Source organism: Nerophis ophidion, linkage group LG09 (genome assembly GCF_033978795.1).
Source record: "Nerophis ophidion isolate RoL-2023_Sa linkage group LG09, RoL_Noph_v1.0, whole genome shotgun sequence".
NCBI lineage: Eukaryota > Metazoa > Chordata > Actinopteri > Syngnathiformes > Syngnathidae > Nerophis > Nerophis ophidion.
Genome location: NC_084619.1, coordinates 24,799,883 through 24,820,730, shown reverse-complemented (window position 1 = coordinate 24,820,730; position 20,848 = coordinate 24,799,883). Strand labels below are relative to the sequence as shown.

The following is a 20,848-nucleotide window of genomic DNA, read 5'->3' as shown; positions in this document are numbered from 1 at the left end:
TATGGCACACTGTTAGCTGGCAGGGGAGGTGCAACAGAACGGTTTGGTACGTACCTCTACACTGTAAATAGATACAACGCATACAATATTTCAAAAAAACACTCAGAATAAAAATACAAATTCACAGGCCATTATAATACATTTTGTGCTTTAGAAATGGGTAAGCATTAGGACTGCAACAATAAGTCGACATTTTCAACAAATATCAACAATTACATTTGTCGACATTGCAGGCGGAAGCAGGTCCACACCGCCACTTGCCAAATAAGCTTCAGTGATAACATGTCAAGTGTGAGAACATTTCCTCTTATTATTGTTAAAAATATGAATACCTTGCTGATTTTGCAAAGCAGATCTTGTTTTTATGGCGAGTACATCTGTGAAGCGTGAGCATTTAAGGCGTAGGCATGATGTCGGACATCTGGAGGGAGGACACGGTCTCAACCACGGTAAAAGTGTTAGCTTATGCCTTGCTCGCTAGCTAACAGTTGTGAGATGAATTTGTGTGAAAAATAACTATCATTTTAGCCAAAATCAGCCAGCTAAACTTTGTTTAAATCAATTCAAGTATGTCAATTCAAGTATGCGTTAATTTGCAATGCAGTAAAAAAATGCACAATAACAAATGCAAATCGTGCTCTCTCTCACACACACACACACACACACACACACACACACACACACACACACACACACACACACACACACACACACACACACACACACACACACACATACGCACGCACAAACACACACGCAGACATGCAGCAATGTGAAGATATCATAAGATTAAACATACAATATAATAAATAGCCAACATTTTAAGAATTAATCTAAGATAAAATTCTGCACATTAAGTCTATTAGAGTGCTAACCGTTAATCAATAGTCAATATATCAGTCTGCAGCTTTTTAAACATGAGAAAATGCTTCTTTTTTTTTTAAGGAAGATAGATTTTGTGTTTTTCATTGCTGCTATTTTAACGTTTTGTAATACATAAACAAGGTTAATTGCTTTTTTTTTTTTTGCAATTTGCCTTTCCTTTTTTTTAAAATAAAAAACAATTTATAATTATTTTAATTTTGGTAACAGTTGAATGAGCAGCACAGACACAGTAAAAATAAATATTTTTAATGATTTAGTCAATCAATCAATCAATCAATGTTTACTTATATAGCCCTAAATCACTAGTGTCTCAAAGGGCTGCACAAACCACCACGACATCCTCGGTAGGCCCACATAAGGGCAAGGAAAACTCACACCCAGTGGGACATCGGTGACAATAATGATCCAGTGGGACGTCTGTGACAATAATGATTATGAGAACCTTAGAGAGGAGGAAAGCAATGGATGTCGAGCGGGTCTAACATGATACTGTGAAAGTTCAATCCACAATGGATCCAACACAGTCGCGAGAGTCCAGTCCAAAGCGGGTCCAACTCAGCAGCGAGAGTCCCGTTCACAGCGGAGCCAGCAGGAAACCATCCCAAGCGGAGGCGGCTCAGCAGCGCAGAGATGTCGAGGCGGATCAGCAGCGCAGAGATGTCCCCAGCCGATACACAGGCAAGCGGTACATGGCCACCGGATCGGACCGGACCCCCTCCACAGGGGAGAGTGGGACATAGAAGAAAAAGAAAAGAAACAGCAGATCAACTGGTCTAAAAAGGGAGTCTATTTAAAGGCTACAGTATACAAATTAGTTTTAAGGTGAGACTTAAATGCTTCTACTGAGGTGGCATCTCGAACTGTTACCGGGAGGGCATTCCAGAGTACTGGAGCCCGAACGGAAAACGCTCTATAGCCCGCAGACTTTTTTTGGGCTTTGGGAATCACTAACAAGCCGGAGTCCTTTGAACGCAGATTTCTTGCCGGGACATATGGTACAATACAATCGGCAAGATAGGATGGAGCTAGACCGTGTAGTATTTTATACGTAAGTAGTAAAACCTTAAAGTCACATCTTAAGTGCACAGGAAGCCAGTGCAGGTGAGCCAGTACAGGCGTAATGTGATCAAACTTTCTTGTTCTTGTCAAAAGTCTAGCAGCCGCATTTTGTACCAACTGTAATCTTTTAATGCTAGACATGGGGAGACCCGAAAATAATACGTTACAGTAGTCGAGGCGAGACGTAACAAACGCATGGATAATGATCTCAGCGTCTTTAGTGGACAGAATGGAGCGAATTTTAGCGATATTACGGAGATGAAAGAAGGCCGTTTTAGTAACGCTTTTAATGTGTGCCTCAAAGGAGAGAGTTGGGTCGAAGATAATACCCAGATTCTTTACCGTGTCGCCTTGTTTAATTGTTTGGTTGTCAAATGTTAGAGTTGTATTATTAAATAGAGTTCGGTGTCTAGCAGGACCGATAATCAGCATTTCCGTTTTTTTGGCGTTGAGTTGCAAAAAGTTAGCGGACATCCATTGTTTAATTTCATTAAGACACGCCTCCAGCTGACTACAATCCGGCGTGTTGGTCAGCTTTAGGGGCATGTAGAGTTGGGTGTCATCAGCATAACAGTGAAAGCTAACACCGTATTTGCGTATGATGTCACCTAGCGGCAGCATGTAGATGCTGAAGAGTGCAGGGCCAAGGACCGAACCCTGGGGAACTCCACACGTTACCTTAACGTAGTCCGAGGTCACGTTGTTATGGGAGACACACTGCATCCTATCAGTAAGATAAGAGTTAAACCAAGACAGGGCTAAGTCTGACATACCAATTCGTGTTTTGATACGTTCTAATAAAATATTATGATCGACGGTATCGAAAGCAGCGCTAAGATCGAGGAGCAGCAACATAGATGACGCATCAGAATCCATCGTTAGCAATAGATCATTAGTCATTTTTGCGAGGGCTGTCTCCGTGGAGTGATTTGCCCTGAAACCGGATTGAAAGGTTTCACATAGATTGTTAGACGCTAAGTGTTCATTTAACTGCTCCGCAACAATTTTTTCGAGGATTTTTGAAATAAAGGGAAGGTGAGACACCGGTCGGTAGTTTACCATGAGGTCAGGATCGAGGTTAGGTCTTTTAAGAAGAGGCTGAATAACCGCTTTTTTGAATGCTAGGGGAACAGTGCCCGAGGAAAGTGATAAGTTTATAATATTTAGCACTGATGGACCTAATAATACAAAGAGCTCCTTGATCAGTTTCCCAGGAAGAGGGTCAAGTAAACATGTTGTTTGTTTTATTCCATTTACACGTTGTAACAATTCCTCTAATGTTATTTCCTCAAAACGAGAGAAACTATTTTGGAGGGCAGTATCCGCCGTATATACAATCGTGTCAGTGTTAATAGAACCCCGTTGTAGCTGGGACGCATTGTCTTTAATCTCCTTTCTAATGACTTCAATTTTCTTACTAAAGAATTGCATAAAGTCATCAGCTGAGTGGGTGGAGCTACTGGAAGGAGTCCCTTGTTGGGTTAGTGATGCTACCGTACTAAACAAAAATTTAGGATCGTTTTTATTACGGTGGATGAGATTTGAGTAATAATTAGCTTTAGCTAAGGTAAGCATGCGTTTATAAGTTATTAAACCATCACTAAATGCTTGATGGTGCACCTCAAGTTTAGTCGTGCGCCATTTGCGTTCCAGCTTTCTGCATAATAATTTCTGAGCTCTAGTTTCTTCTGTAAACCACGGGGTGCGCTTTTTTGGAGCCTTTTTTAACTTTAGCGGTGCTATGTTATCAATGGTTTCGCGCAGGGCGTCGTTAAAGTTGTTAGTGAGGTTATCAATAGAGCCCACATACTTTGGGAATGGTGCCATTACCGAGGGCAGTAGGTCAGCAAGAGTTGTCGTTGTGGCCGTATTAATGTTGCGGCTGCTATAGCAGTTATTATTATCATTAGTTTGACGAACATGCGTCTGAACCTCGAATTTTATAAGGTAATGATCGGACAATACTTTAGTATACGGGAGTATCGTAACTTTGGAAGCGGTGATACCCCTGACAAGCACTAGGTCTATCGTATTACCGTTGCGATGCGTGGGTTCATTTATTATTTGTGTGAGACCACAGCTATCAATTATAGTCTGGAGCGCTACGCACGGTGGGTCCGATGGGGTATTCATATGGATATTAAAGTCCCCCATTATGATTATATTATCGGCGTGTGTCACTAGATCAGCAACGAACTCTGAGAATTCATTGATAAAGTCCGAACAGGGCCCTGGGGGGCGGTAGATAACAGCCAGGTGTAGAGGCAGCGGTGTGACAGACCTCATAGTAAGCACCTCAAACGATTTATATTTATTATTTATGTTAGGACTAAGGTTAAAGTTTTCGTTGTATATTAGTGCGACCCCCCCACCCCTTTTAAGCGGACGGGCAATATGAGCATGTGTAAAGTTAGGAGGACATGCCTCATTTAGCGCAAAAAAGTCGTTTGGTTTAAGCCAGGTTTCACTGAGACCGATGACGTTAAGATTGTTGTCTCTGATGATATCATTAACTAACAGCGTTTTGGGAGACAATGATCTTATGTTTAAAAAACCTATATTATAGGTAGTGGGCTGTTTTAGGGAATTTTTGATCAAATTATCCGTAGTAGCAATATTAATAATGTTGTGTTTATTATGCCCAGTGCATTCAGTATAATTACGACCATATCTAGGAATTGATACGACGGGAATGTTCCGATTGTTTGATTGTTGCTTTGATAAACTGCACGCATCATGGTTAGCCTCCTCAGTAACGGGGATTTTCCGATTGTTTGTTTGTTGCTTTGATAAACTGCACGCATCATAGTTAGCCACCTCAGTAAAACACATGTCCAACTCTGAAACACTCAAAGCAGAAAAAACTTGTTCTAATTTAACTGACTCCTTACCCAGACCAGTAGTCTCGCATCCTTTATTTAAATCCGTCTTCAGGGTGGAGGGAAGTGGTGTTCTGTGGGGATTAGCCTTCTGCTTTGTTTTTAGCCCCGCTCGACATCCGCGTTTCCGATCACACCGCTGGCGTCTGCTCCGTAGACGGCCCCCGCTGCTACTAGACTCCGCTGCTTCACAGGCTGCTGGATGTAGCCGCCGACGTATCCCCATGCTAGTTAGCATGTTTAGCACGCCCGCGTCTATCAGTCCAAAACGGCCCGATATGTCCATATCCAGAAGTGTCTGGGGGTCGTACGTGATCACGGAGTGACCACGATGCGAGCCAGCCATGAAGTCTGCAGAACTGTCCGGCATTTCCGCCAAATGTTCCATCTTTAGCAAGAGCACCGCAGTGTCGCAGCCCGTCCGGGCGCCGCCATCTTGCCATTCTAGTCATCTCTGTTGTTATTAAGCAATGCCTAAAATAACTTAAGATGCATTTAGAAGTCAATGGAAAAATTAGAGCAATTAAATATGCGTACGCTTTATCTTCCGACTAATCGTTAACTTATCGACTATCAAAATAATTGACAGTTTTAGTCCTTGTAAGCGTAGGTCAATATTTTATGATGTATATATATATATATATATATATATATATATATATATATATATATATATATGTCAAACCTCTCAAACCTCAGAAAAAACTTGGCTCCCCAACTCAGGGCATTAAATCGATCGCAACTGGACTGTTTGGCTTGTCTTAGAAGACGTTTCGGCGCTCATCCGAGTAGGCTTCATTACTTCGTGCTCATAGACTTAGATCTGGTCAGATCTAGTCCGGGTAGATTTAGTCCGGCAAAACGTCTTTTAAGACAAACCAAACAGTCGTAGGGTGCAGCAAACATGACATTACATGGCTAAGTAATTCCTGGTTAGATAAATGGTATTTCGCACGATCAGATATTAGTATAATTTCATATGAGTATTGATACATGGTTAAGTAATCGATTAACCTAGGATATCTTTTGTCCAAGAATTTGATGCTTTGTACTTTCTGTTTGAATGGGATGAATTTGAGCTTCATTATTTTGGCGACTCAGGATTGGTTGGTTGGTGTTAGTTTATTTCAAACATGCATACATTTAGAATATGATTTAGCTTTTTATTACAACATATCCGAAAAGGAGTAAGAAGAAGCAGATCTTGTCTAATCCCACCCGTTTTCCTTTCATTATAATATTGATATCACATTTGTTTGTTCTCGATCTGTAACACAATTGTACATAAATACATGCATCCATCCATCCATTTTCTACAGCTTATTCCCTTTGGGGACGCGTAGCAAATAAATGAATAAGTAAGTAAGTAAATAAATTAGTATGCAAATAAATATTAATTATAAAAATAAACAATAAATAGAGTTCTCATAAATTGATCATTGCTGTAAGAAAGTTTGGATTCACAAAATGAGACAAATAAGATTTTGTCACTTTCAGTAATCCAATCCAATCCACTTTATTTATATAGCACATTTAAACAACAATAACGTTTCCAAAGTGCTGCACAGCCATGTTAAAAACAATATTAAAAAAAACAATATTATGCTCCACCAATGACTGAATAAAAACAAAAAATAAATAAATATTAAACCAATATAAAAACAAATATGAGGTCCAAAATGTTTATCTTGATTCTTCTTTGTACTTTGTAAACACTTGGAGTTTGAATATTTTCTTAAATTGGATCATCTTACTGCCTTGTTTGACTTCTTTGCTTAATCCATTCATAATTTAATTCCTCATACTGATCGGTCTTTAGATGTATGCGCACACAAATGTTTTCAGTTACTTTTTCCGCTTAAATTCTATTTTCTCTCTTTTGTTGATAAGAATTGTTGTACATTTTTTGGTAGAAGGTTATAGTTTGCTTTTTGCCTAAGTGTAACTGTTGGCAACTGCACCACATCATTAAGTTTCAATAATTTTGATTCAACAAATAATGAGTTTGTGTGTTCTCGATAGCCAAACTTATTTTCATTGACCTCTTTTGTAACTCGGTTAGCAAATGAAGAGCACTTTCGTCATTATTTCTCCATATTTCTACACAATATTTCACATATGGTAACACTAGCGAGCAGCAGAGAATATGGATTGATTTTTTTGTTCCTAAACAAATTTGTGTTTATTCATTATTGAAGTGTTTCTCGCTGCCTTATGTTGCATTTTTTTAAATGACATTTCCAATTCATTTTATCATCTATTACAGGAGTCTGCAACCCATGGCTCTGGAGTCACATGTGGCTGTTATGCCTTGTTGTTGTGGTTGCCTCAGATGTGTTGTAATCCGAGTGAGAAAAGAGTACAATTTTAAAAAGAGCTCTATAATAGTATATGTATAAAATAGACTGACTGTGAGGCCATGCATTCGCAAAGGCTGAATTTTGAGCTGCAAGTAAAAGACTGAAAGACTCTTGTGTTTAGTTTAGCTTTTGTTAGATTTCAACTCTTTGGGGTTCAAGAAGGTTTTGTGAATGCATTGGCCGTTAATGTTTAACTTCTTTATTATTAAAAGTGCTTCATATAGAGTTTGCTGTTTTTAAATCCAATGTTCAAATTGTTTCTAGCATCATTAAAATGGATCTACTCCCTTTTAAAACAATCTTGGATCGATACCTGTCTTTTGAAAGGCAGAGATTGATATATTTGAAATTTAGGGATACAAATCGATCTATCGATATGTCGCTCAAATGTTGTGCCGCTAAAATCTAATATGTATTATTTCTGGTGGGTGTTGTGCCCTACTCTATTCAGCGGATCTTGAACGTGCCGTAAAACACCTTGGTCTCTTTTACTCTGATCCGAAAACAATCATTAATATTAGAGACATTAAGAGCGCAAAGTTTGTAGGTTCTGTGTGCACAATTGAATAGCTTACTGTATCCTTCGGACCATAGTGCGCACAGGATTCAAAGGTGCAATGCCGTTGAGCGGCTCGATTCAGGTCTTATTTCATACAAAAGGTGCATTAAAGGGGTCATACTATGATTTTTCTTCTAAATGTAAAACACTATATTGTGGTCCACATAACATGTGATGGTGGTTCTTTGGTGAAAGTGATGCATAGATTGTTTTACAGACCATTTTCAAGTAGGTTTCTGAGCGTCTCATCAGGATGCGCCGTTTTGTGGGCGGTCTTACCTACGTGGCTCACCTTGGACAGCCCCTTTTCCCCTTCATCTTTTTTGTAGCCATGTAGCCTGCAAGGACGGGAGTCAAAAAAGTGTCAAAAGATGGAGCCAACTGTTTAAATGACTTTTAGATTTTACTTGAATCAATAATGGAGCAGCATCTTCTCATCCGTGGCTCAATAAAGCAACATCAACGCCGGACATCTGTCCAGTGATAAACCGACTGACCGGAACCCTCTAATAACTACATTTCCGTGGGTGAATAATGTAAACCCAATATGGTTTTTAGCGCTTTGATAGCTAGTCTACTGACAGATATAAGTATGAACCTTACGCTACTTTATATTAGAAATTGCAACAACGGAAGATGAATGCTACATAAGAAGGTAGAGAAAAAGAATAAGCTTATTACGGTGTCGATACGGACTACAATGGCGGAAGCGCGCACATTTTCAGGACTTATGCAGATGCCAAATACACATCATCAGGTACCAGAAGGTAAGAAAAGTTGGTTTGGCATAATATTGCGAAACAAAACGGCAGGTAATATGTTTGCTAATAGGTGCCATTTTCCGGTTCTTATTCACGCACCTTAATAATACTGGTATTTTTAATGCGCCGACAAACCATCAAGCGGTGCGGCTTCATAGCTTACCGAAGTGGTACTAAAAACATTTTGACAGATTTGTGAGCGCTGTGTGTAATGTTCTATATTCCCAATGGAACATTTAAAGTTGTGTTGTTGTTTACTGGCGTCATCCTGCAGCTTACACGTATCTCTTATGTATGACTACCATCTAGTTGTCACACTTATCATTACACCATGTACCAAATGAAATTTCTTCGAGGTCGGTAAACACAACCAGAATTATGCCGTGTATTAGGCGCACCGGATTATATAAGGCGTAGTGTCGATTTACAAAAAAAAATAAAAGGATTTTAAGTGCGCCTTATAGTCCAGAAAATACGGTGGTTGCTCAGACAGCACCGTGTTTATACAAGTTTAGATTGGGTATGTCGTTTCTTAATAGGGAAAGACGTTAATGTCCATTGTTTTTGTGTTAGCATTCAAGCTAGCGAGCTGGCGCCAGTCAGTTTGTGAGTTTATTAAAGTGCAGTTATCAAGCTTGGTTTGTCGATAATTCTAATTTAAAACAGTAATACTAACTGTTGCGAGTTTTACCACATTTATCAATATTACCGCTTATCATTACATCCCTACTCTTAATACAGCTCATATGCACCTGGTCTACCAGAGAATAAGAACATTTAGCAGGAGAGATCAGTGTTACCAAATTGGCATTTTTTCTTTGCTATTTTTAGCGATGATTCACGCCACTCTAAATACTAAGGGTCTAACGGCACATTTGTTTGTATACACATTTTTTTGGTATGACAAGAGTCGTACTAAATTCCTACGTGGTACGCATTAAAAGTGAAAGACAGGAACTACTTCTAGTGACATGCATTTACTTTGTAATGCATAAAAGTTGTCACTGCCCAATATACGCCGCTGGAGCGGATAACCAGACATACGGGGTAACTTCTCGAGCCTGGGTTATGTGAATTACCACCGCCAGTTAAAGATAGCGCTAATAAGACATAGTCTGGAGACACTCCTCTGTCGCTAGCGGTGTCCAAATTGCCTGTGGTCCGCAAATGCCATTCATTTTTTTTATGGGCCTGTACTACCGGAAGAAAAACAGCAAAAATGGCAAAATACAGCAAACAGAGAAAAAGCTGAAATTGATACGAACATAACAAAAATGTTTCTTTAGATATATCATCATGGCCAATTATGCACATAAGACAAGTGAGCCCACCACCACAAATAGATCGCAGCCATGTAGGAAACCCTGTATGGATATTTTTCAAAAGGGATTTGTTTGATGTTACTGTAGCGACAACTAGACCTTTGCCCTGTATAGGCTACCAATAATCCATGTTTAAATCATTTGTTGTATCACCTCTCCAACACTGACTAGTGTTGTTTGTTTTTTCCCACAGCCGACAATCAGCCTGTTTTATAATACTACCTTATAGTAATATTTTCTGCTTATATCCTTGCTTTTTATAAGTTGTTTAATTTTTTATTGCTAATAATCATTTTGGTCTTCTTGTCTTCAGGCAATGGTAGCATGTTACCCTGGAAACGGGACCGGTTACGTGCGCCATGTGGATAATCCAAACGGCGATGGACGCTGTGTCACATGCATTTATTACCTTAATAAAGATTGGAATGCAAAGGTATGTGAGTGATGTGCAGAGGAAACTCATTCCCTCCGCATTAGCTTCTTGATTCAGTAGATGAAGTTGGAATGAAAACTCTATTAATATAATTAATATAAATTCCCCTAGTATGTGTAATAAGTATACACCAATTTAATGATAGAAGAAGCACTGTTATTGTATGTAGCAAACATCTTAATGACACAAACTCTCTAATTCATTATCACAAATACGTACTGTATTCTCAACAATTATTCAGTTATCAATTAAACGTATGTAGCTGTAAAACGTTTTGCTGCAAACTCTGCTTGAATCAAACAGGGATGGGAATTTTCCGCTGATCCGCGCCAGGTAGGAGTGTAACGGTACGTGTATTTGTATTGAACCGTTTCGGAACGAGGGTTCCGATTCGGTGCAGAGGAGTACCCAACAAGTTCCACACGAACATATGAAGTAGCCGCCTATGCTAAAGTCTTAACAAGCTGCTCCACTCCGTTCTGCCTCTGTCTCCTGCTCAGCACCCTGGATTGTCCCTCCCACACAACCATCTGATTGGTTACAACAGTAGCGATAACAAGGGGCGGCATGGCGTAGTGGGTAGAGCGGCCGTGCCAGAAACCTGAGGGTTGCAGGTTCGCTCCCCACCTATTAACATCCAAATCGCTGCCGTTGTGTCCTTGGGCAGGACACTTCACCCTTGCCCCCAGTGCCGCTCACACTGGTGAATGAATGATGAATGAATGATTGGTGGTGGTCGGAGGGGCCGTAGGCGCAAACTGGCAGCCACGCTTCCGTCAGTCTACCCCAGGGCAGCTGTGGCTACAGATGTAGCTTACCACCACCAGGTGTGAATGAATGATGGGTTCCCACTTTTCTGTGAGCGCTTAGCGTATCTAACAATAGAAAAGCGCGATATAAATCTAATCCATTATTATTATTATTATTAGCAGTGCGTATTCAGAGCGCATCTAGTCAGCGCTTTAACGTTGAGCAGATAGGTGTTTAGCAGGTGAGCAGCGGACTCTCCAAATAACTCTAAAAACTTCCAAATCAACTACTTTCTAAACATCACTTTGAGCCCCTTTACCTTCTAGAAACAAACTGGTCAGCTCACTCGCAGTCCGGTTTGAGGTGAAGGCTAGTTAGCTTTTAGCGTAACGTTAGCTCATTTTGCGGTGTGTGTGTGTGTGCCTGTGTGTGTGTGCGTGCGTGTGCGTGTGTGTGTGTGTGTTACGGACAGTGTTGATTGAGGTGTGTTGAAGCAGCAAAAAAGGACATTATATTAAATGAAGAGTTTCTGTCTCTGATAGTGTATATAATAATGTAAGTGCATCATTAAGCCTACATGAACTCCATGGTGTTTAGGTATGAATAGTCTCTCCTATTGCTACTGTACTATTTTTTTTTTTAGCTATTGTTACATTAATCAATTAATAGCAGCCTGGTTTTGAATGGCAGGGTCCCTGCTATCACATGTTGATAAAAATATAACATTTACATAATAAAAATCAACTACAGGCTTCCCAAATGCTGTAATAAATTAAGCATGAGGAGTTGACTTGAAACTGTTTAATGTTGCACTTTTTATATGTAGAAGAAAAGTTGTGTCATTTTGTTTCATCTAAGCAACAACTTGAGGCAGTTTAAAGGCCTACTGAAATGAGCTTTTCTTATTTAAACGGGGAAAGCAGGTCCATTCTCTGTGTCATACTTGATCATTTCGCGATATTGCAATATTTTTGCTGAAAGGATTTAGTAGAGAACATCCACGATAATGTTCGCAACTTTCGGTGTTAAGAGAAATGCCCTGCCTCTACCGGTAGTCGCAGACGATGACGTCACACGTGTGGGGGCTCCTCACATATTCACATTGTTTTTAATGGGAGCCTCCAACAAAAAGTGCTATTTGGACCGACAAAACGACAATTTCCCCATTAATTTGAGCGAGGATGAAAGATTTGTGTTTGAGGATATAGATAGCGACAGACTAGGAAAAAAAAAAGATTAAAAAAAATAAGTTAAAAAAAAAAAAGACGCGATTGCATTGGGACAGATTCCGATGTTTTTAGAGACATTTACTAGGATAATTCTGGGAAATCCCTTATCTTTCTATTGTGTTGCTAGTGTTTTAGTGAGTTAAATAGTACCTGATAGTTGGAGGTGTACGTCCACGCGTGTCTTGACGCCAATGTCTCAGGGGAGTCAACGGCAGCTTTATGGATGGCACAAGCTCAGCTTTTCTCCGGTAAGAAGCGACTTTTTACCACAATTTTCTCACCGAAACCTGCTGGTTGACATTCCGTCGTGATTCATGTTTGATTGACCGCGCTCTGATCCATAGTAAAGTTTCACCTCCAGGAATTTTAAACAAGGAATCACCGTGTGTTTGTGTGGCTAAAGGCTAAAGCTTCCCAACTCCATCTTTCTACTGTGACTTCTCCAAAAATAATTGAACAAATTGCAAAAGATTCAGCAACACAGATGTCTAAAATACTGTGTAATTATGCCTTTAAAGCAAAAGACGACTTTTAGCTGTGTGTGTGTGGAGCGCTCCTATTTCCTTAAAACCCGTGACATCTTGCGTACACATCATCATTACACGACGTTTTCAAATTTAAAATTGCAATTTAGTAAACTAATTCGGCCGTATTGGCATGTGTTGCAGTGTTAATATTTCATCATTGATATATAAACTATCAGACTGCGTGGTGGGTGGTAGTGGGTTTCAGTAGGCCTTTAATGTGGATTAACGTGGGCAGAATTATTATAGTGTTCCCAATGTTAAAAGGATCAAGCCATTGTTTACAAATTTGGTAAATAAATAACCAAAACATTTATATTTTGTTGTTTTCTTACTGTACCGAAAATGAACCGATCCGTGACCTCTAAACCGAGGTACGTACCGAACCGAAATTTTTGTGTACCGTTACACCCCTACCGCCAGGGTCATTTCTGTGAATTGTTTAAATCGGGGGAGAAAATTATAGGGGGGGTTAGGTACTAGTGGTTTTTGTCTTTGCGTTGACCTAGATATCAGTACAAGGCAGAGAATTCCCGCGAAAAATATAATGCCAATGTGTGAAGGCACCAGATTGGCTAGCTCTACTATCAGCTGACAACATCAACCAATGACATTGCCCGTTATAGGCGTCTGCACGCGTCGTTTGCCGACAATATCTAGTCCCTGATCCTCAATTACTGTGAGCGTTTCTGAATTCCTTTTTCTGTTTATATTGGTAGTGTTTATCGGCGACTAATCTGGAAAGAAAACACAGTAGCTCTCAATTTACACGTTTCTTTATTGACAAAACCGTTTCAGACATGGTTAAGCTTTTTCAAGATAGGAATGCTTCATTAGCGAAAGATATCGATAAGGGCGTGAGAAACAAGTGGACCTGGGCAAGGCTCGATATATCTATCAAACTGAAGGTGAACATTAACAACAGATAGTGACTCAAAATAGCAGGAAATGCATCCTGAGCTAACATAGATTTCAAAATTTTTCTGGGGGGGGCATGCCCCCAAATTCCCTAGCAGGCAAGTGCACTATGTGCAATCGGGTGCGGCCGCTGTGCGGCCTTCAGCAAAGCGGTGTTTTAGGATTAAAACATTTTCAGCTGATTTTGTAAATCTTCATTCCCATCCCTGATCAAATGGTTGGCTCTGTTTATTTTGTCTTTGATCAAGAGGCCAGAGTGTGATAGTTATACTCGTTTTAAACAATACTGATAAAAAATTTTTACCGCCACTTTCTCTGGAGTCTGCTACTAAGTTGGCAAGCTGAAGTTGGTGAACTGAACTTGCTGACCTGGTTCAATGAAGTCATATGTGACGTCACACATAATACTGATGACGATAGAACCTCTACCTCGGCTTTTTTGTGGAATTTTTTTGTCAAATATTTATGTCAAATTCCAGATTGCACAACATATTTTTGAGGTACCAATGTATTTAGTACAAACACACACCCCCATTGTTGAATCACTTGCAAACTGAGTCATATAAAAGGCTCAGCATGCGTGTATGTTCTTAATGCTGTTTTATTTAACTTCCACAGTGTCAGTACGTGCTGTCCGGCCATACTCCTTGTTTATAATCCCATTAAAAGACGATCCTGCTTATCCAGCCACACCCAAAAGTCTGCAGGAACACGATTTCCCCCCACCCCCACCCCATATGTTACATATAAGCATTTTCCTTGTGACTTGTTCTTATGTACTTGGAGTTCAATTTAGAAAGAAGATGGTCCAGTAGATATGTTTTTCTGGCATCTTGTGTTGGTGGCATCATGTAGCTTTGTGTTAGTCTTGTGGTAAACACGATCATGGCTTTCACCTGTGTGTGCGTGCGTCTGCGGTTGTGTTTGTATAGTGTGAGTGTGAGTGAAGCTCCGCCTGTGCGTCAAACTGTATGCATCAGGTGGACCTGTCTGCCCTCATGCTAATCATCAGGGCTGTTACGCCATTGCTATTGTTGTGTTCACACACAGCCTTCAATTATTCCAATGAACCATGTTCTGAAACCCAGTTTGACTTGGCCATCATTACATTCAGACCTCTGATTGGCTGATTTATAATGAGCCCCTTATTGTAGAATACGGTTGCCTGGATACTGGGGCTCCATTAGAGACGGCCTTGGGTTTTGAATGTTCAGGTTCAGTTCTTTTGTCCGTGTATATGCCATTTTCTCTTTCTTATATATCTTCATATCTACAACAAATCTCATTATAGGCGTTTGATTATTTTAGGGACTTTATATAAAATATTTAATTCCCAAATAGATTATGAGGTGTAAACTTTTTTTCAGCTTCGATTGGGTGCAGGACATGTGTGCGTTTTTCGTATTGTATTGTTAGTCTGTTACACACATTGTGCTCTCAAGTCCCATGTTCCACTATGACAAAATGATTTGTGAGCAACACACTGCTATGTAAAGAGATTTTGTACACAGAGTGACCCATTTTCACATTTTTTGTTGGTTACTATGCTTAATACATTAGTATTCTGTGAATAAGTTAGGTTTGAACCTTAGATTTCACTGAAAAAATTAAATTAAACTTTTCAGTCAATTTATAAATTTGCATGTTCAGGTATTAAATCAACCATACTTGTTTGAGTTGAAGAGCTCGAGCACACATCTTATTTTGCATTAGCACAGATGATAACAACGTACTACTTCAGTGGAACATGTAAGGTCAAAATGCGAATCAATCCGAGATGCAGGTCCTAAACTGATTTGTTCACGAAAACTTTTTTTTTAGTTTCCAGGCTCCGGGTGTTTATAAACTTTTCTGAACAATGCAGTGTTTTAAGCCAGAATCTTTTCAAAGTGTGGGACAGTAAGCCTTCCCTCAGAGACTACAGGAGGGTTAGAAGTTCCCTTAACCAACCCCCCCCCCCCCCCCCCCCCCCACCCTCCCACCCATCCAAAAAGGAGCACATTTTATTGAGTTGTTTCGCGAAATGTCTGTTAGAAATCAAGCATTGAAAGAACTAAAGTTTTAACTCAGCAGGTTTCTTTATTTTTCTCAAGCTGCCACGCAAACCCTGAAGTCTTTTGGCGCCTTCAAGGTAAGGCCCACCTTACATCAAAAAACACATGTTTTAAGCAACATTGACTGTCATAAAAGTGTAAAAATAAGTCAATCACTAAATGTAAAATCTAAAAGCAGTAAGTCTTAACTTTAGTATTAATTGTGAGATGTAAAGGTGAGTCGCCGATCACTTGAGCCTCACACATCTTACATTTTAACATTCTTAATTGCTACTTAAGTGCAAAAACCGTGGTTTTTGTTTGGTCAGAGGTTTTTGCACCTAATGTAAAAAATTTAAATGATAAAACATTTAAACAAGCAACAACATGCATGGTAGGGTTGGACAAATTTATCTGGACGTATCTGATTCATTAAACGTGTGTTTTTGACTGTGGTCTACTGGAAATTAAATGAAATTTTGCACAAGGTCACATTTAGTTCATCAAATTGTTTAGTTTCATAATTCAACAATAATTTGGAAGAAGCAGACATTATTCAACCCAAATTCTCAAACTCTCAAACCAACTCATTGGTGAGTTTCAGCTGTCTCTATCCTTCCTGTACAATAAACAGGTACAACTGATACATTCCTTCATTTTAATGAATGCATCTAACAGAAAAATGTTGTCGGCATTGATAAATCGCCATGTCCGTGTGAGTATGTTTTTCTTTTGTTTCTTTTGTTTCTCGCGTCTAAACAGGGTGCAAGAGGGTTCACTCTGTGCATGTTTAATAGTACAACTAAATGCGTAAATCCTCTTGTCAGTTGTCCACAAACTTTGTCTCTACTATATGTAGACTACTCTCTACTGTACTCTACACACACAGGAAGAATCGAGGGGTAACAGACATAAGGAGGAAGAACGATAATGACATCGATAAATTTCACGTTGTGGGAATATTTTTCCCTTCAAACCGAATAAACAAGATGAGACGAGAGAGCTAATATCCCGAATTAGTTAGGAAGTGATGTCAAAAAAACACACAACCCAGTTTTTCCAACTGGAAAAAATTCTTAATGATGTTCACTATTTATTGAAGTCCAATTTTTTATAATCAAGATTGAGAGTCCCATTTTATTTTTATGTTTATTTATTGCATCCATCCATCTTCTTCCGCTTATCCGAGGTCGGGTTGCGAGATCAGCAACCTAAGCAGAGACGCCCAGACTTCCCTCTCCACAGCCACTTCTTCCGGCTCCTCCAGGGGGATCCCGAGGCGTTCCCAGGCCAACCGGGACACACAGTCTCCCTAATGTGTCTTGGGCCTCCCCCGTAACCCCTACTGGTTGGATGTGTCCTAATCACCTCCCCAGGGGGCATTCTGACTAGATGCCAGAACCACCTCATTTGGCTCCTCTCGATGTGGTGGAGCAGTAGCTTTACTTTGAGCTCTTTCCGTATGGCAGTGCTTCTCCCCCTATCCCTAAGGGAGAGCCACGCGACAGTAGAAACCCATTTCGGCCGCTTTTACACATGATCTTGTCCTTTTGGTCATAACCCAAAGCTCATGACCGTAGGTGAGGATGGGAACGTACATAGATCGTTAAATTGAGAGCTTTTCTATTCGGCTCAGCTCTTTCTTCACTACGGCGGATCAATGTTTGTTTATTATTTAAATCAATTAAAAGTTTTTGACATCCTAATTAGGGCTGCACCCGAAAGGGACAAGCGGTAGAAAATGAATGAATAATTAGGGCTGCAACATTTAACAATTCAATCGATTAATTCAATTAGAAAAAAAGCATAGAGTTTTGTTGCTTCGACGATTCATTTAATGATTAAAATACGTTGACATTGTATTGATCCAGCGCATTTAAGAGCAGTGCACTTATTGGTGAAGCAGCTTGTGCTGCTGGTGAAGTAAGCCTGGATGGGGAGCACGGGTTGGGATTTCTGCAGTGCAGATAGAGCAGTTATACTTAAATAGTGGGGTGGGACCACCTTTGGGGGCGAATGTGATTCTGGGGAACATGCTTCATCAGTATCATTATTGAAACCCCGCTTGGAAAAGCTGTGCACTGCAAAACAGGCTCATTGGAGCGATTAATCCTGACTTCCTCATTTTGAAGAAAAGAAAATAATAATAAGCACAAATTGTTTTATTCGTTATTGTTTTTTTGGGTTAAGTGTTTTATACAGTATATTGTGCCCTTGAGTTAATATTGCTGATTAATTTGAATTCATCGACATTTATTGAGTTTGTTATATTTTTCAGTATCAACTGGTTCAAGGTGGTCAAAAAAGTAGTATAGTTTATTAATATTTTTTTAATGAGGCAAATTGATCCCCTTTTTTATAATTTTCTGTTACAGACTAAAAAAACAATAATACTGTTATTCTTTGTTGTAAGTTGATCTATAGTATATTGCAATTTTGTAGACAAATGAAGCTATTTATAGTCGGGGGCAGAAAGTGTGGAGAGCGCAAAATGTTATCTTCTTCTTTGGGGGGTTGTAACATAATATAATTGAGAAGCACTGGGATAGAGAGCGATGCCCTAAAGAAAAATTACGTAGTGGGCCTCAGGGGCGTCGCCAGACAGATTTCACTGGGGCACGTGCCCAACTGTTGATCTGCAGTGCCCCAGTAAAAACTTCACCAATAAAAAAAAAAACGCTTCAGAGTTTTAAGTCTACATAACATAGACAACAGCGCACATACTACTTAGTATGGTAATTGATTGCTACTGTATTCACTCCACGAAACAATGAGCACATGGCTAATTAATATGGTAATTTATTCACGTGTGGATTGAGACTTTGGTTGAGAGAGAGAGGATGAGAATCATAGCGTGAGGTAGGTAATGTTAGGTAATGTTAGCCAACAACAATTTCTTAATTACGTTTCCTTTTTTTTTCTTTTCTTTTTTTTTTCTTCGTTGTCATGAAAAAGGAAGTTTTTTGTGGTTGGTGCACTATTTGTAAGTGTAAATTGTGTTTTTTATGTTGATTTAATAAAAATAAAATAAAAAGTGAATACTTTTTTTTTTTTTTTCGATAAAAAATTCTTCTGCGGCCTGGTACCAACCGGGCCGCGGCCCGGTGGTTGGGGACCACTGGTTTAAAGCACTATTTATGTATTTTTTATGATAAATAAGTGCTAAAAATGTTTTTGCTTGCGCGCTTTGCACGCTCACATGAATTATTTGTGCCCCAGTACAGTATTAGGTCTAGTGACGCCCCTGGTGGGCCTAGAGATACTGTCAAAGGTTTTGCGATCATTTAAAACTGAAAAAGAGAGGATCATTTAAAACTGAAAAAGAGAGACAACTATGGCGTCACATTAGTGCCAAAAATCGAAGCGCATAAAAACTGTTATCGCGCGCTGATTCTCCACTTCGTGCGCGCACGCGGCAACCTTTTGCGCGCGCGTGGTGCCTTTGTGTGTGCGCACGGCGCCTTATTGCGTGCGCACACACTATGTGCGCGCTCGCCGTCTTCGTTTTGGCACTTTGGAGGCGGGTATGCTTACGGCCCCTGCTTTCTGATTGGTCAGGCGAAAAAAGCTCAGGGCCAATCAGAAGTATAGTAGGGCGGGTCATCGTTAATATGTATCAAGATGATACAGCTACTGTAGACAAACAAATTCTAAAAAGTCCAAATTTAGTGGAGTTGTGGAAAATGCCAATTGAATTTTATCTAAAAGTCTTTGAATGAGGTAATGTCTCATCTGTTGAGAAAACATCACATAGTTAATGAAGTGTCAAGATCAATATCTCTCTTTTCATACACATACAACCAGTCGACAGATCTCAGTCAATGATGGAAATTATATTTTCAAATATGTTTTCGTTCCTCACTTGTCTGTTTTAAAAAATATTTTTATTCATTTAATATTTGTATATGTAAATATTGAATGTATGCCACAATGTGGGACTATTAATTGTCTTTCCTCTATCTACTTTAAGTTTACACCAGAGTCTACCCACTTATCTATGCGTACTTCATATCAGGACCACATTAATAGCATATGGGCCTAATTATTGATGTTATGATTGCAATTACTATTTTAGTAGAATAATAAATGACAGGTTATCACTACAATTGATGAATATGGTTTTATATTACTATGAAAAGTATTTACGTTTCTGCAAACAACTCAAACTATGGAAAATTAGATATCAGCCCAGATCAGTATAGATGGCAGAGTTAAAAATATGTATCTAAAAAAAACAAACAAAAAAAGCTAGCTCCATTCATTAGGCAAATTAAATCTGAGAGATAATAGTGTAAGACTAACTTGTTCAGCCATGATAGCCCCATGAAAATGTGATTTCCTTTCTTTTTAATCCCATGGAACTGCCATGGACCTTTCATCATAGATATGAATAAACACTCGATGTTTTTCCAGCGTAGCGGCCGTCTTACCTCGGACAGCTGGTCCCAAACATTTTATTGATTTCAATGGTACATCTAATGTTTAAATAAACATATACATACAATACTCTGACATTTATAACTAATCGAACCGTTTGGAAATTAGTTGAAGTGGAGAATCAGCGCGCGATAACAGTTTTTATGCGCTCGGATTTTTGGCACTAATGTTACGCCATACATGTACTATTCAAATAACCATAACTTGCTCAATTTTCAACTAATTTCCAAACGGTTTGATTTGTTATAAATAAAATAAAATAAAAGATGTGGACACGTTTGTTAGTGGATACTTAATAATACACATTCTGCTTTGGATACTGTATGTGTAAGTAAAATGCAACTATGATTATTCAATATATAGATATCGGCAAATGTGGTGTTTTAGACTGCGTAATCGTTGAAGGACTTGTTTGTATTTTATGCTTAGCTGTTGTGTAGGTGCCAGCTCCTAGTAGCCTATAACTTCCCATCTTTACTTTTTACAAACGACTTCACTAAAATACAAGGAAAGACAAACATTGTGCTTGAATGTTAACTGGCTGTCTAGCTTCCCACAAGTAAGTGCACCGAAAGACGGAGCGCTTATATAGGAGATTTTAGATGCAAGCCGATATAATAGGATTAGCTTATGATATTTTCTGCTGATATCAGACAAATATGAATATCCGATCAGGACACCCCTAACATTTAATAACAT

At 39.3% G+C, this 20,848-nt stretch overlaps 1 protein-coding gene across 2 annotated transcripts in view; it reads left to right on the top strand.

Moving 5' to 3' along the window:
• The window catches only part of egln1a (egl-9 family hypoxia-inducible factor 1a), an 86,082-nt gene that overhangs the window by 48,869 nt on the left and 16,365 nt on the right, over positions 1-20,848 (top strand). The window contains exon 2 of one of the 2 annotated variants that reach the window (XM_061910648.1): positions 10,139-10,258. The exons of the other annotated variant lie outside the window; for it this stretch is intronic. Coding sequence (XP_061766632.1) covers positions 10,139-10,258 — 120 coding nt within the window. The remainder of the gene's footprint in view (positions 1-10,138; positions 10,259-20,848) is intronic. 2 annotated transcript variants of the gene reach the window in all.